Genomic DNA, 16,663 nt, shown 5'->3' with positions numbered 1-16,663 from the left:
TCAAAGCATCCCTCCTCCTCATCTAATTCTTATATTCTTTATGCTTCTTCCTCCATAATGCTCTTTGAGCCTTGGAGGTATATTTTTAATAAGAGTGAGGAAGGAACTGAAGGGCGTTTATGACCATATTTCATTTTGTGCATGTATGAAATCCTCAAGAATAAAATTATAATGAAAGGAAAAAGAACACAATAGGTATATAAGTAATTTAAGTTCCTGAGGAAGATCACATATGAACATCTAAGTTATTATTGCCACATAAATGATTTACATTTTAGTACAAAAATTCAATGACAACGGGTAACTTAATGGCACACTTAGCTTTATTGAAATTGAACAAATGCTTCTTTAAAATAATCCCTTTTACAGCACATGTAAAATGTAATCCTTTCCATATATTTTTACAGGTTGTCTGTTGAGTAAGCAAAAATACATCTTTTTTTCTTACTTAAAACATGTAGCCAGGATTCAAACCACATAGCTCTGGTACCAAAAAGGCACCGGGTTGTGAAAATCACAGTACAGTTTTAATTTTTTAAGTTAATCAAAGATATTTAACACAATATTCACTCAGATTGAAAGTAGAAATTATAGGCCAGTCAACATTAGAACAGCAGTTACAGCTACAATGAGAGCAGAAACGGGAAGTTCAAGCTAATCTGAGCTACACCATTCAGAACACACCACTTCCATAAACACTGTGGCTGAGCAGCTGCAATAGCTACGTTACACTTGGGCACTTAAATCACACATAGATATAGCCACCGTGAAAAAAATATACATAGTAGGCTAACTTCCTCTAACATAAAATGAGCATTTGTGTTAAGAGGATATACTGGCAAAGCAATTACACAATACACAATGAAACCCCCAGTTTACATCCAGGAACAAAAAATAATATCAAAGTGCACACCTACACAGACAGTAGAGTAGAAATCTGTTCTTTGTCGTTTGTGTTTATTTTGTTGTTGTTTTCTGGATAAGTAGAAAGAATTTACAACCCACAAAAGGATTTCTTGGGTGGAACACTAATTACAAGCATTGTAAAGATCATAGCTCAGGAGGCTTGTTTTAAAAACGAGGCAGCATTTTCCTGAAAAAGTTTGGTCCTCAAATTACTATAGACTAGTCACTATGGTCAGATGGTAAGCATTTTTTCTGTGTGTTTGTGTGCACTAAACTAACTTTTCAGTACCATCATTCAGCAAAACCAAATCAAACCATAAGATAATCAGCCCTCAAGAACTTGATTTTGCAATCATGTCTGAGTGATATGTCATCTGAAAGAACAATGCTAAAGACTATGGATGGGAGTTATGCTCACGTGATTCTGCAACACCTTAAGTTTTGTGCAGTTTTCTTCATTGCCCACAGAACTTATCTATTTTTTCATGTAGGTGCCAGAAATCCCACCCTCATGATCTCCCTCCCCCTCCCTCAATGTTCTTCACTGTCAAAGTGATATAAAGACAATATTACTGTGTATTTACAAGCACAACACTTAGGCAAGAAGGTCCCAGGATTAATACGGGACATCTATTTCTTGTGGACATCTTCATGCCGAATTATCTTGTATGTGATCCAGTAAAAGATGTTGAAAATGAGAAAGGCCAGTGGGAAGGCAGCTCGAGATATGGTGTCAATTCTTTTTGCCCGATCCACAAACTTCTTCTTGATGGCATCTGCATCTTTTGGGGGTTGTGGAAGCGGATTGGCAGGTGTAGCCTTGACAGCTGTGCCATCCTTCACTTGGAGGCAATGACCCATGCCATAACCACTGAAGTTAAAACGACTTTCACGAGTCACATCTTCTTCCTGGGAGAATAGAGACAGGAAGCACAGACTGTCAGTTAAATTTGATGGAAGGTTCTTAAAATTCTTTAGAATTAAAAGGATAAATCATAGTTAACTGTTGGTGTAGGAGGTTCTTGGAATAGGAAGTACTCTTTTGAGTTCAATTCAATTATTCATAGTGCAGATATAATTCATCAACTTTTAAGGCAAAAAATTAAATACAAAAAAGAACATCTATGCTATATTCGGTATTGACTTTCCCAAATCTTGTTTCCCAATCTATAGATTCAATTAGACTGTTTCAAAACTAGTTTCCAAAACTCCAACATTATAAATATATGAAAAGTGACATTCATTCATTTCTTTTTTCAAAAACACTTTTACTTTTACTTGTTAGGGACTTTTATCATGGCCCATTCATGGCTCTATCCTTTCATTAACATTCGATTTAAGATAAATCTCTTATAAACTGTTTCCCCTCTGGCCCTCTCGTTCATTTCAGTAGTAGAGATTAAATATTCATCATTTGGCATGTATATCTGTAGCAGGACAGTATTTCCAGTATTGATTTTTAACACTGAGTCTTTGGCCAGTAAGACTCTATCCCATATTCAAACAAACCATTTTATCTGATGACAGTGATGCTTTATGTTGATTATTTCCCTATAAATTAGATGCAAGACAGAAAATGCTTTCTATTACTTTGTGTGGGAGGCAAATTACCTTAGAGACCAATGGAATCTGAATGTATAACTGAGTCAAATGTAGAGATCAAATGTAGAGTCAAATGTCAAGAGGTAGAGTTTAAAAGATGAGATGTAAATGACTTGCTTGATACCAACATATCTCTAAATAGCCACTGATCAAATTATCTTCTGTTTTAGCTAGCTCACTGGTTCTTATAATGGTATGTAATCTTCCACTGCACTTTTTAATTTACCTGATGATGATAGTGGTATGTTTTCCAACATACAAGACAACTTGGTATTAATAGTACCTCATCACTGTTAAGTCTATGTCTGCAGTACCTTTAGTCACATATAAAAAGTATGCCAAATAAAGAACTTTGAACATAATATAAATGTAAGCTCATCTGTATCCAAAATGAAGTGAGGCAGACAGATTGTACCTAGTACATTCAAATGAGGTTTTAAAGTCACAGGAGGACCTGGATAGGTAAAGAAAGGCAAGAGTAGGTATTTTAGTCTACTTCATTGAGTACATAATGAGAAGAGAGACAGCAGTGCATGGATTAAAGAGCCGTGCAAACATTGCAGAATGGTTAGGGTAAATTATAGTTCATGCATTCAGATGGGCCGTTGCAGAACCCAGGAAGGAGAGCAGATTGACTTCCATGTGGCTTACTTACCAGATTAGTACCCACATGCTACTTCCCTCTGTGAGAAATACATGCTGCTTGAAAGTGAATACTAGAGTTTAGTAGAGTCCTTACAGCCTTCGTTTATCAAACACTACCCATTGTGATAAAGTGCCTCTGGTGAGGACATCCATAAGCATGACTGAATATTGCATTGCAACCTGGCAATGACTTAGAATTTGAGCTAGAGAGATAGGAGGTGTGAGGTAAGCACACCATGCCACTGTTTTCCATGTGTATTTGATCTCTAGGAAAATCAGACTGGGAAATGAAAGGCTCATTCATTTGATACATTAGTTATTCGCTGTTTATTTGATTGATATTTATGTTTATTTTATTATTGTTTCAGAATTTGACACAGGAACCCTGTATTTTCACCTTCCATTTCCCAACTCTAACTTCTCCCACAAACCCCTCTCAAATTCATGACCTCCTCTTCTTTATTTACAATTGTTACATATGTGCTTATGTAAATAATGCCTGCTGATTCCATCTAGTGTTTCTTATATGTATATGTTTAAGGATGACCATTTGGGATTGGATAATTTACCAGGAGGCATCCATCGAGAAGACTGATTCTCCCTTTCTTAGCAGCCATTAATTGCCTGTAACTCTTCGTCTAGGGGTGGGGCCTTTGGAGATTTCCCCTTTTCATGTTGGCATGTCGACCAGGGCTGTCATTGTGTAGTTCTGTTCAGGTGGTCACAGTTTTAAGACTTTTATGGGTACAGCTCCCTGTCATATTCAGAAGATAATATCGCACAGCAGATTTCCTGGTCCTCTGACTCATTTAATCATTTTACCCCGTCTTGTGTGATGTTCCCTGAGCCTTAGGAATGGGGGTTGTGTTGCAGATCTATCAGCTGGAGATAGGCACCCCACAGACATTTGATCTCTGCATTTGACCTGTTGTGCAATGTTCTCTGTTTGCTGCAAAATGAAGCTTCTTTGATGAGGAGTGAAAGTTCCGCTTATCTGTGAGTATATGGAGAAGTATTTAGAATGTGGCTGGGAATTCTGCTGCCTTGGGGAAGTGATGGTAGTAGGCTCTCCTCTAGCATCCATAAATTTATCAGCCCTGGGTAGCTGCCTGTCTTTACAGTACTAGGCATAAATTCTTCATTATTCTTATTAGCCAATGACTGCAGTACAATCAAAAAGGACATTAATTGTAACCTTTAATCAATTCCTTTATAATCACAATGAATCAGACCAAAACTCTTGTATAAAGTGATTGTGAAACTGCTACTTTATCCATCTATCTATCTGTCTGTCTATCTATCTATCTATCTATCTATCTATCTATCTATCTATCTATCTATCTATCTATCTATCTATCTATCCATCTCTCCATCCATCCATCCATCCATCCATCCATCCATCCATCCATCCATCCATCCATCCATCCATCCATCTATCTATCTATCTATCTATCTATCTATCTATCTATCTATCTCTTGGGATCTTGAGACAAGGTTTCTCTGTGTAACAGTCCTGGCTGCCCTGAAACTCGCTCTGGAGACCAGGCAGGTCTCAAACTCACTGAGATCCACCTGCCTCTGCCTATCCCGATTACTGGCATTAAAGGTATGTGCCACAACCGCTTGGCAAAACTGCTACTTTGTAGAACCATTCTTCAATACTCTGATTCAGGTTATATTGTCCTATAGAAGTTGGTTCAGTGATCAATGTCCCGCTGCTTACTGTAAGCTAATGAAAAAGTTTTCATTCAGCAGTTAACTGTTGAGTGTTGATTTTCTGTCAAGAAGTGAGACAATTAATGTACTTGGGGGAAAGAAAAAACTCTACATGTATAGACTTTCAGAATCTAATTGGAGAGATAACCTAAAGATAATATCATGCAAGGAATTTGGTAAAGAAAATTTGTTTTGACATCTGAGTGATCCCATGTACACAACTGCATGAATTCAGTAATAAATGGTTAAATATCACATCATATTTTTTTCCTTAAAATGTGAATGAGTTTTAGAGTCGTTCTTATTCCCGTAACCACCTGCTTGCAGGATCCCTTCTTCTCATCCTACCTCCATTCCCTGGGGACTCTGAATTTTAATGAAGACACAACTTAGCTCCTCCCCTCTCATCTCTTCTAGCCAATCTCTATTCCTTCCTCAGTCACAGAACCTCTGAAATGCCTTTTACAAGGATCCCCAGTAGCCCCATTACGCTGAGATTCAAGTAGAAGATTTTCATAATCCTCCTTGTTCTCTATTTCTATCTCTCCAGACTTAGTTCTATAGTAGCCTGCCTGCAGGATGCCCTTCTCACACCCCACTTTCATTCACTGGGAACTCTACCTCTTGGTGCAGACCCTTAGCTCTTTCAGAGGCCCCTCTCAGCCTTTCATCCTAGCCCATCTCTATTCGTTTCTGTCATTCACTGAGCTGAAGAAGACCACTATACCAAGGACCTCAGCATTACTACATTTGTCTAGGATCCAGAGTAGGCAACAGTAACCAAAGAATGGATCATTCACCCAACAAAGACAAGACTAGATATCAACACCATAAAACACCTCAAACACCAGAAATCCAAATGCATAGACCCCAGTGCAAAAACACAAACATGAACAGCAAAGGCTCTATCAGAAATATGTATATTCAATACAATAAGTCCTGAGAAATTCAATATAGCTGAAATACAAGAAAAGGACTTCAGAATAGCATTTATGAAGATGTTCAAGAATGTTAAAGAAGATGTTACGAGTAAATCCCCTAATGAAGTCTATAAAAACACAGTTGAATGAAATAATAAAAACAGGTTGAGACATTAAAACGGAATTTTACAAAGAAATAGGATCACTAAAAAAATTCTGAGTAAAATAAAGCTGAATATGAAAAATTTAGGATGTCAAACAAAAAAATTCAGAGGTAAGCCTCACCTCTTCTACAAGACACAGAAGAAAGACTCTTACGTGTTGAAGACAAGGTAGAAGAAACGGGTACCTCATTTAAAGAAAATGTTATGTTGAAAAAATGTGAATGATTTAATTGATTTAAAGTTTCAAATAAATGTTCTTAAAGTATAGAATAAACAGATGTGTTAACCATCACAGTGCTGTCATAACTATCTGAATACTTATTTCATTCAAGAAAGGGAGCACACAGTTACTTATGGGGAGAGATCTTCCTCCTCATATTAGTAAGAGACAACCTCAGATTTTCTAACTACTATTTTTTAAGGGAGGGAAAATGGAGACAGTTTATTAAGACGGGGAAAGCATGCCCTAGAATGAGCGTGGGCTACTGAGCAGGAAAATGGTATCCACTCAAATGTTGCTGACTACCATTAACCAGCATGTGAGCGATATAAAACTACTGTAGAGATTCAGATGAGGAATTAGAATACTTGGGTCCTAGATTTAACGTGGAGGCTTATAAACTGTGTTATATAAGGCTATGCCATTATTATTTTATTTTTCAGTTCACCGTTTCCTCATGTCAAAAGCGTAAAGATTGCACTAGAGCTACTGTTCTCTGCTGTGGCTTTTGGAGAACTTTGCAAATATACATGTCTGCTTCTCATCCCGTTCCGTTCAAGACCAGAGGGGTCAGGCACTCTGGGAGTGAGAATTTAGGAACTGCAGGTTTTAACATCCAGTGATTCTAATGTAACATGTTTGAAACTGCTGGCTATGATTAGTTCTACTGTCTGCCTGTAAAATGTACAGCGAATTCCATATTATTAGTCTAAAAATAATTTTCAAATGAAAGTATCCCCTTATCATAAGTTTCTTTTTATCTGCCCAAACTTAATGTGCTTTTCTTCTTTCCTTGACTACAGAATCTCACAAATTCCTATTCTCCCTTTCAAGAATCATTTAGAAATTTATGATTAAGTATGTACCACTGCTTGAGTGAGATAATATTTATTTAAGTTCCCAAGTTCTGAAAGAAAATAAAAGGGATAGTGAGCTAGTAACCTGTTTTCAGCACATGAAAAAGTATCAAATATGCACATGCATGTTTCTTTTCAGACTGCCTCATTCATGTCCTTTCTATAGCCTTTCACCACACACTGTGAAGGGACAGCTAAAGAGAATAACTCACTCAATTTAGTACCAGAGATAGAATAGAAGGATATCAGGTTTGAATATCATTATTTTATACATTGTCATGCAAACTGTGGGCGTTTAATAGATGTTTGGTGAATAATGAGTAATGTGAAATTTCAAGAGGGTTCGCATATGCTTGAAAACCATTTTCTCATTCATTCAGCAGTATTTTGAATATGCTTTATGAGCATAGTTATAGTTAATTAAATCAGTTCTTTAAAACTCTCTTCCACAAAAATTCAATCTGTTGTAGTGGGGAATTATCTACTTAATTCCTGATATACAGGCAAGATTAAGGGTCTTCTTATTTACCTTAATGGCTTGCTCAGTGCCTTTTAAATTAAATACAGACACATAAATTATTCAATCAAAGGATACAGTTTTGATTTTGGAAAAACATAACCTCAACTGATCTGGAATATTTTTTTTGTTTCTGTTGTTACTTTGAATGATTAATTCACTTTCTAGTAGGTTCAGAATAAAATGTTATGGCAAGATTCCTATGTGGCGGCAAAATGGAGATGAGACTGAGTTAAAAGTAAGCCTGAGTTAAAGAACAAGCTGTATACGTGATCTGTGAATATGCCAACTAATGTAAGTCAGATGCTCCCAGTTAGGAAAGAATTTTCGGCTTAGCTCCATTCTTTTTATTTTTTTTTCTTATCAACTGGGAACTGTTAACTATTGCTGTCAATCCACCATCTTTCTTCAATCACTGAACAGTATATATCTCCAGTCACTCAGTTTTCTTATGTTCTGATTTGTAAAATTTCTATAGAAAGTGACTCATCTGGTTAAAGGTTCAATGCATTCAATTTCTACATCCTCTTCATAATATCTCAAATTTTGTCTACCGTAGAAAGTACTGCTTTAGCACTTAGAATTATTGCAGATTGTTATTCTTTGTTTATTTTGTGTATCTATTTTACCTGCCATTAAATGTACTGGTTCTTACATTTGCAATATATTGAATGCAAAGCTGTCCAGAATTGCAACACAGTGAACTTGTAAGAGAATGATTAAATGTAATTAAAGAACACAGTACTTAAGAAATAAAATACTTAGCAAGTCCCATGTCTTGAACTTTTATGCACTAGAAAAGAGGAAGTAGAGAATTTCTAAATGCTGGGGGGTATGAGAAGTATCTTTCTCTCCCATTCCACACCCAGACTCTTTGATTGGATCTAGTGCCCTTTCTGCTCTAACTGGAAATCGCTCAGTTGGAAATCAAGGATAGTGTGCTTCAATCAACAAAAGGACACAATGGAGTCCCTAGCCCTTCTTAAGAAATAGTGTGAGTTAACCCAGACCCAAAAAGAGGAATATGGTATGTACTCACTCATAAGTGGATTCTAGCCATAATTAAAGGATATTGAGCCTATAATTCGTGATCCTAGAGAAGCTAAATAAGAAGGTGAACCTAAAGAAAATCATATGGTTATCCTCCTGGACATTGGAAATAGAAAAGATTGCCAGGCAAAACTTGGGTGCACGGGTGTGTGGGGGGATGGATGTAAGGGGAGATGGGTAGAGAGAAGAGAGAAGGGGAGGATTCGGGAGAGCTTGGGGAAATGGGATGAGTGGGATGGAGGAAGGGTGGATATGGGAGCAGGGAAGTAGATATCTTAATTAAGGGAGCCATTTTAGGGTTTGCAAGAGCCTTGACTCTTGAGGGGTTCCCAGATCCAAGGAAAGGTCCCCAGATTGTTCCTTGGGCAGCAGAGGAGAGGGTGCCTGAACTGGCCTTGTCCCATAGCCACATGAATGAATATCCTGCATTTCACCATAGAACCTTCATCTGGCGATGGATGGAGATAGAGACAGAGGCCCACATTGGAACACTGGACTGAGCTCCCAAGGTCCAAATGAGGAGCAGAAGGAGGGAGAACATGAGCAAGGAAGTCAGGACGCGAGGGGTGCGTCCAACCACTGAAACGGTGGGACTGATCTTATGGGAGCTCAACAAGGCCAGCTGGACTGGGAGTGATGGAGCATGTGATCAAACTGGACCCTGTGATTGTGGCTGGCAATGAAGGCTGTCTGAGATGCCAAGGATAATGGCACTGGGTTTTGATTCTACTGCATGGACTGACTTTGTGGGAGCCTGGTTTGTTTGGATGCTCACCTTTATAGATCTGGATAGAGGAGGGAGAACCTTGGATTTCTCATGGGGCAGGGAACCCCGACTGCTCTTAGGACTAGACAGGGAGGGGGAGGTGGGGAGGGGGAGGGGGAGGGAAAAGGGAGGCGGGGAAGAGGTGGAAATTTTTAATAAATAAATAAATAAGTAAATAAGTAAATAAATAAATAAATAAATAGTGTGAGTCCAAACACAATAAATTTTTAGTGACAAAATCCTCCAAAGAAATGATGACTAGATGACACTTAGTTATAAGCCTGACTATTTCTATTTCTATTTCCTTAAGGGATTTTCCTCAATACTGGGAGTTTTGATTCCTTTCTCCATATTGTGTGTGTATATATATTATATATATAATATATATAATTATATATATAATTATATAATATATAACATATATATAATATTATAATATAATAAACAATGTATTGTTTATGACTACATATTATGTACTTATATATGTAGCCAATTTCATTGGGAGACCAACCTTATAAATCACAAGATAAACTGAGGCCAAGGGATGCTACATGGTTTTGTAATGATGCATTATTAGCAAATCTTAAAGCTGGGAGTCAAGACCAAGTTGGTCTGAATACAAGCTATATATTGTGGAAGACACTAGAAGTCTTTGACATTTGTGAATGTTTATCTATTGGGTTTCCTTTCCCAATTACGGATGATGAGTCTGACTAAGATTTTCTGGATAAAGTTAAAATTAATAAAAGGAATCACAATCTCTTGTTAGTTAATGGCAGGTGGTGAAATAAATCAATATTTTCAGTCTTTTAAACAGGTTATGGAAAAAACTTTTTTTTTTTACAGAAAACTACAGGAAACTAGACAGGAAGTGGAAATGATGCAAGGGGAGCAGGAGAATTCTGGGGAGGAGGAAGTTGAGTCCTCCCACTCCTGCCCAGATCACCAAAGCAGCAGAATGTGAGCTGCCCCACTGAAAAAGGTACTGAGCCACATGGCTAAAATAGATCAGAAAAATGGGTTAGTCAAGATGTGAGCGTTAGCTAATAAGTAGCCTGACCTAATGGGCCAATCAGCTTTATAGCTTACAGAGATCTGTGTGTGATTTTTCTCAGAGACTAAATAGTTGGGGGTCAGGCAGGAGAGAAAACCCAAGTAACAAACAGCCCTCATCATGGTACACTAAATCTCTTCTTGAATGAGCCTTTTGCTTTGCCTCTACTCAACAGAACATGATTAAATTGACACTAGTTAATTTCAGAAGCTTGGTCAGAATAAGCCCTGGTGTTTCACTCTGGTTTGCTAGCATGTACATTTAGACCTATGCTAGTTGTCTGACTGCTTGGAGAAAATTAAAAAATAATGAGCCCATGTGGAGAGAGCAAATGAATAAAGCTCTGAGACGATGAGAAAAGAGAATGATATGTGTTCAGCTAAGTATTTCAGTTCCTTCTGCTGTCTAGCTACATCCAGGGTTAAACTCTAAGCTAAAACGCCTTAACTGAGACCTTCCCAAAATCTTCCCACGTGGCAACTGTGAGAAATAAAGAACCAATTATCATTATTTTAGGCCACTAAGATTTGGGGTAATTAATCATGAAGTAATATATAGCCATGTTCGTAATAGATCGGATTTCCAATACCTAAATATTGTAGCATTGTCTCTGGGACCAGGCACCAAAAGAAACTGGAGGGATTTCAAAGACATGATTCCAAGACGGAAAAAGGAGGGAAGCATTTGTTGCAATCTAAAAAGTGGAAAGTTCATCCACTATCCTATGGTAATATGAAAATAGAATATATATGTTATAAATCTGATGATCTAGCTAAAAAAATTTCCAGACAGAATAGTGTGGGTATTAAAAGTACTACTAGATGTTAGAAGAAATATAAAGGATCCAGAGTCATTTTTTTGAGCTTTCAAAAGGTCCTTAAATAGTAACAGGCCTCAAGAGAGAGACCATATCCAGAGTGGGTCTGTAAGATTTCTTTGTTAAAACTTAAAAACTCTCTAAACGAATGCCTTGAGAGCTCGTTGAAGTGACAGCAAGTTTTGCTAAGATTGTAAGAGCATGCCTTGCAGTTCATCTCCTTCAAACAGCAAACTGCTAAGAATTTGTGCCACAGAAGCCTTAGAAGGAGCCTTGGGTCACGAAAGTCAGTTTTCTTTTCGTTTTTGAGTTAAGGTCTCACCAAGTAATCCAAGCTGTTCACAAACTCACAATTTACTTGCCCCAGTCACTGCTGTGCAGGGAATACAGGTGGACACACTATGTCTGGCTCAAGGAAGGTTTATTTTCAATTGACAAATAATAACTACACATTTATGGAGAATAATGTAAGGTTTTGATAATGTATTGTTTGTAATGTTTATGCCAAGCTAAATCATCCAGTATTTATCATTTATCTTTTTTTTGGGTAACGGCACTTACATGGTTCTCTTAGCAATTTTGAAATATATAACACATTATTATTAACTTAAGCATGCTGTGGTTTAGATCCCTAAATTATGTTCTTGTCAAATGGATACTGGGCTTATCCCGAAGAGATTTGTGGCTGTGACTTCTGTCTAATGACATGAATTATAAATTGATATCCCTAGAGCTCCAACAGATAAGGGAATTGTACCTGTTTATCTTGAAAGCAACAAAGACAGTACATAATGATAAGAGGATTTTTAGAACCCCTAGTCTTCTGTGGTGGGGAAAATAGTTTACACAAGTTACATAGTTACAAACAAATGTCATGTCTTAGGAAGAAACACTACTCAAATAACAGAATAAGCACCCAGAAAACAGAGAAAAAAAAACACATAGAACAACTTCCATGGATGTATCCACAGCCAAGGATCTGACAATCCAAACTTTCCCACATTCTAGAATTCCTGTTAACCACTGACTGCTGCGCATCACTCATTTCCACTAATTTTGAAGAGAAATGTCTGCGACAGTATGGAGAAATGTCTGTGGCAGTATGGAGAAATGTCTGCGGCAGTATAGAGAAATGTCTGCGGCAGTATGGAGAAATGTCTGTGGCAGTACATGTGTCTTCATATTTTCTATTCGATATCTTCTTTCATAAGGTTTCATACTAAACTCTGCTCACAGAGCTCAACCTGAGGTGTTTTGTCTGCGGTCAGTAGTGAGATCCTGAGTTTTGAAATGTGTTTTAATTCCATAATTGTACTCACTTTCATCTGCGAGCTTTTTATAAGTTATTAATTTGTTTTCCTTATGTAGAAAAATAACAGCAAAAAGAAGAAAAAGCAGCTTTCTAGCTTACTATTAATATAGATGTGCATTTAGTTGGTTTTGAGAGTAAGTACAAGTATGACTTGTGTACACAAGAGAAATAGAGTATTGGGGCAGAATATTTTTATCAAAAATGACCTCTGTTACATCTCCCATTCTCATGTTTTCTTTGATGAGATTTTGAAACTCCTGCTACTAAGAGCTAGGGATCTATATTCCCACATATTGGTCTGGAAAGTCTGTGACTTGCTTGTAACTAAAAGAATGCAGTAAAATGACAATTTGTGAATTCCCGTGATAGTTTACAATAGGAGACAGAGAGGCTGCCCTGTTTCATGGCTCATATGTGCTTGGATTCAGGATCTGCCCTATAAAAAAGCCCAATATCCTACAACTGCTCTGTTGAAGCTAAGCCACATGAAAGGTCATACAGGGGCACTCTAATTAGTAGTCCCATTCCGTGGAGCTCGCAATCACCTGACATGTGAGTTTATAAGGTACAGAGGCCTAGTTCCCACTTGTCAAGTAGGAGACAACCTTTGAGTCTTCCAGCCAAGATTACAGAAGTCATGTAGCAGTGAAATGTCATCCTTGCTCTGCTCCTTCCAAATTTCTGAGCACAACACTATGCCAGTTGTCTGTGCCATTGCATTGAAGTGATTTATAATACCCAGTAACTGGAATAGACTGTCTGACTCATTGTGCCAAATTTTCTGGTTTTTATGGCTAGTACTTCAAACTAGAAGTCTTGGCATAAAATAAAATTAGAAATATTATGAAAATATAGGCTTGAATGTGTTAATGTGCTTCTGAGTAAATGCTATCTTTCTTCTCAGATGTAAAAGTCGATTTTGTAAGAGTCAGAGGGGGTGGAGGACAGCAGAAAACATGGCCCACAGAAACAACTAAGCAGAGCTCCCATGGGCTCATAGAGATTGAAGCAACAATCACAGAGCCTGTATGGGTCTGAGCTAGTTCCTCTGCATATGCATTATGATTGTATAGTTTGCTGTTCTTGTGGGACGCCTAACAGTGCGAGCAGGTGTGTCTCTGACTCTTGTCTGCTCTTAAGGCTCCTTTCCTCCTCTTGGGTTGCCTTGTCTAGTTTCAAATGGAGGACTTTCACCTTGTCTATCTTGTTTTGTTGGGCTTGGTTGTTGTCTCTAGAGGCCTGCTCCTTTAGGAAAGGAAATGGAGAGGGAGTGGCCATGTGGGAGAGGGGAGGGGGGAGACAGCTGGGAGGTGTTGAGGGATAGGAAACCGTGTTTGGGATTTGTTGTATAAGAGAAGAATCTATTTTTAATAAAGAAAAGGGAAGTTGATTGTCCCATGGTAGATGATCAGCCCTGAGAGCATACATATTAGTAATATTATACAGGTCGAGAACCTTACATCAAAGAATATGTATGTGTGTGTATATATATATATATATATGTATATATATGTATATATATATGTATATATATGCATATACGTATATATATGCAAGTACAATTAGTTAATAAAAGAAGCCATGAATTTGAAGGAGAGTGGGGAGGGGATTATGGGAAGGTTTGGAAGGAAGAAAGGGAAGGGAGAAATGTAATTATATTATAATCCCAAAAATAAAAATACAAAAACATCTATAATGGACATAAAATAACAATCCAGGGGGCTGGATAGATAGATAGCAGTTACTGCTCCTATATGGCCCAGTGTCAGATCCCAGCACTACCCATATCAGGTGGTTCATAACTGCATATAACTCCAGTTCCAGGGAATCAGATGTCCAGTAGCCTCTATGGTTACCCACATGCATGTGGTGCACACAAACACACAGATAAACACACATGCATGCACATAAAACACATGCATGTATAAAATAAACAAATCTTTTCTAAAATGCCAATAGAAACATGACATTGGTGGAAATGATTCCATAAGCCATGTCAGGTAAGCTATCTCTCCGAAATGAGCTACCTGTATATTTTCTTAACTAAGTGAGATGCACCATTATTTCCTAGGGGTCCAATATTTATCCAGTGAAATGAATTAAATTAATGAAGAACTATAAGCACTGTAATGATTTGTTGATAGGGGATGTTATCTCCTGTTCAGAAAATAAACTTCTTGCTTTACCTCAATAATGATGCCACAAAAGGATATCCATGTCATAACCTGATGACATTCTCAAGGTCACAATTTCCAAGAATCACATTTACTTATGAATCGCTGTTATAAAATGAAGCACAAGTGTATTTCTTATGAACTACATATCCAAGTTATACAAAAGTGATAAAGTGGTGTGTAATCTCTTTGATATTGGATTCAGAACTGGGTTTCTAATACATGCTTAATAAATCCTTCGTAAGTCCTTCTTGATTGCCTGGTGGATTTTTTTCACTTTATAGACAGACCTTCCATTAGCTACTAAACCCTAGCTCACTTAATTCCAGATTTGACCCATATAAAGTGATTTATACGCAACCTTTTTTGATGCCTATGTTCTATATAGTCAAGCATGATCACCATTTTAAAATTCTACGATGAGATGGTCTAAACGGTAAAGGAACATATGTACAAATAAAGGTTAAGGACACTTTATACTCATAATAAGAACAATCCATCAAGAAGAAATCTCAATTCTGAACATCTATGCCCCAAATACAAGATCACCCACATATGTAAAAGAAACATTACTAAAGCTCATCACATATCAAACCCCACACACTAATAGTAGGAGACTCCACACTCACCTCTCCCCAATGGACAGGTCAACAAAACAAAAATTTAATAAAGGAATAAGAGAACTAACAGATATCATGACTCAAATGGACTTAACAAACACCTACAGAACATTTCACCCAAACACAAAAGAATATATTTTCTCAGCACCTCATGGAAATTTCTCTAAAATTGACTACATGCTCAGTAACAAAGCAAACCACAACAGATACAAAAAATTGGAGCAACCACCTGTATTTTATTGAATCATAGTGGTTTAAGATTAGAATTCAACAGTAACACTAATTTCAGAAAGCTCACAAACGCATGGAAATTAAACAGTGCTCTGTTGAATCAACCCTGGGTCAAGGAAAAAATAAAGAAATTAAAGACTTCCTAGAATTCAATGAAAATGAAGGCAAAATATATCCAGACCTATGGAGCACTATGAAAGAAATGTTAAGAGGAAAGTTCATAGCATCAAGTGCTACAAAAAGAAAGTGGAGAAAGTTCACACTAGTGACTTAATAGCACCCCTGAAAACTCTCGAACAAAAAGAAGCAGACTCATCCAGGACGAACAGAAGACAGGAAATAATCAAATTGAGGGCTGAAATCAATAAAATAGAAGCAAAGAAAACAATTTAAAAATCAATAAAACAAGAATCTGGTTCTTTGAAATAAATCAACATCATAGACAAATCCTTATCCAAACTAATCAAAAGACAGACAGAGAACATCCAAATTAACAAAATCAAAAATGAAAAGGGAGAACATAATAATAGACACGGAGGAAATCCAGAGAATCATTAGATCACACTACAAAACCTGTACTCCACAAAATTGGAAAATGTGGATAGGAACCACATACCAAAGTTAAATCACGACCAGGCTGACAATTTAAATAGACCTATAACTTGCAAGGAAATAGAAGCAGTCATCAAAAGCCTCCAAAACAAACAAACAAAAATGCCCAGGGTCAGATGATTTCAGTGCAGAATTCTGCCAGAACTTCAAAGAGAGCTAATATCAATACTCCTAAAAGTATTCCACTTATAGAAACAGAAGGAACATTGTCAAACTCTTTTTACGAGGCTATAGTTATCCTGATACTGAAACCACACAAAGACTCAACCAAGAAAGAGAATTATAGACCAATCTCACTCATGAACACTGATACAAAAATACTCAATGCTGGCAAACAGAATCCAAGAACACATCAAAAAAATCATTCACCATGATCAAGTCAGCTTCATCCCAGAGATGCAAGGATAGTTCAACATACTAAAATCTATCATTGTAATTCACCATATAAATAAACTGAAAGAAAAAACATATGGATACAAG

At 37.1% G+C, this 16,663-nt stretch overlaps 1 protein-coding gene across 2 annotated transcripts in view; it reads right to left on the bottom strand.

The window, feature by feature from the left end:
- Window positions 1–304: 304 nt before the first annotated feature.
- Glra2 (glycine receptor alpha 2) overlaps window positions 305–16,663 on the bottom strand; it is a 204,096-nt gene continuing 187,737 nt past the window's right edge. For both annotated transcript variants that reach the window (XM_085684310.2, XM_048446202.3), the window contains one exon: window positions 305–1,815. In XM_085684310.2, coding sequence (XP_085540436.2) covers window positions 1,537–1,815 — 279 coding nt within the window. In that variant the 3' untranslated portion in view covers window positions 305–1,536. The remainder of the gene's footprint in view (window positions 1,816–16,663) is intronic.

The sequence above is a fragment of the Myodes glareolus genome, chromosome X (genome assembly GCF_982192425.1).
Source record: "Myodes glareolus chromosome X, mMyoGla1.1, whole genome shotgun sequence".
Taxonomy (NCBI): Eukaryota; Metazoa; Chordata; class Mammalia; order Rodentia; family Cricetidae; genus Myodes; species Myodes glareolus.
Note: the sequence above shows the minus strand (reverse complement) of the source record. Positions and strands in the feature narration are given on the sequence as shown.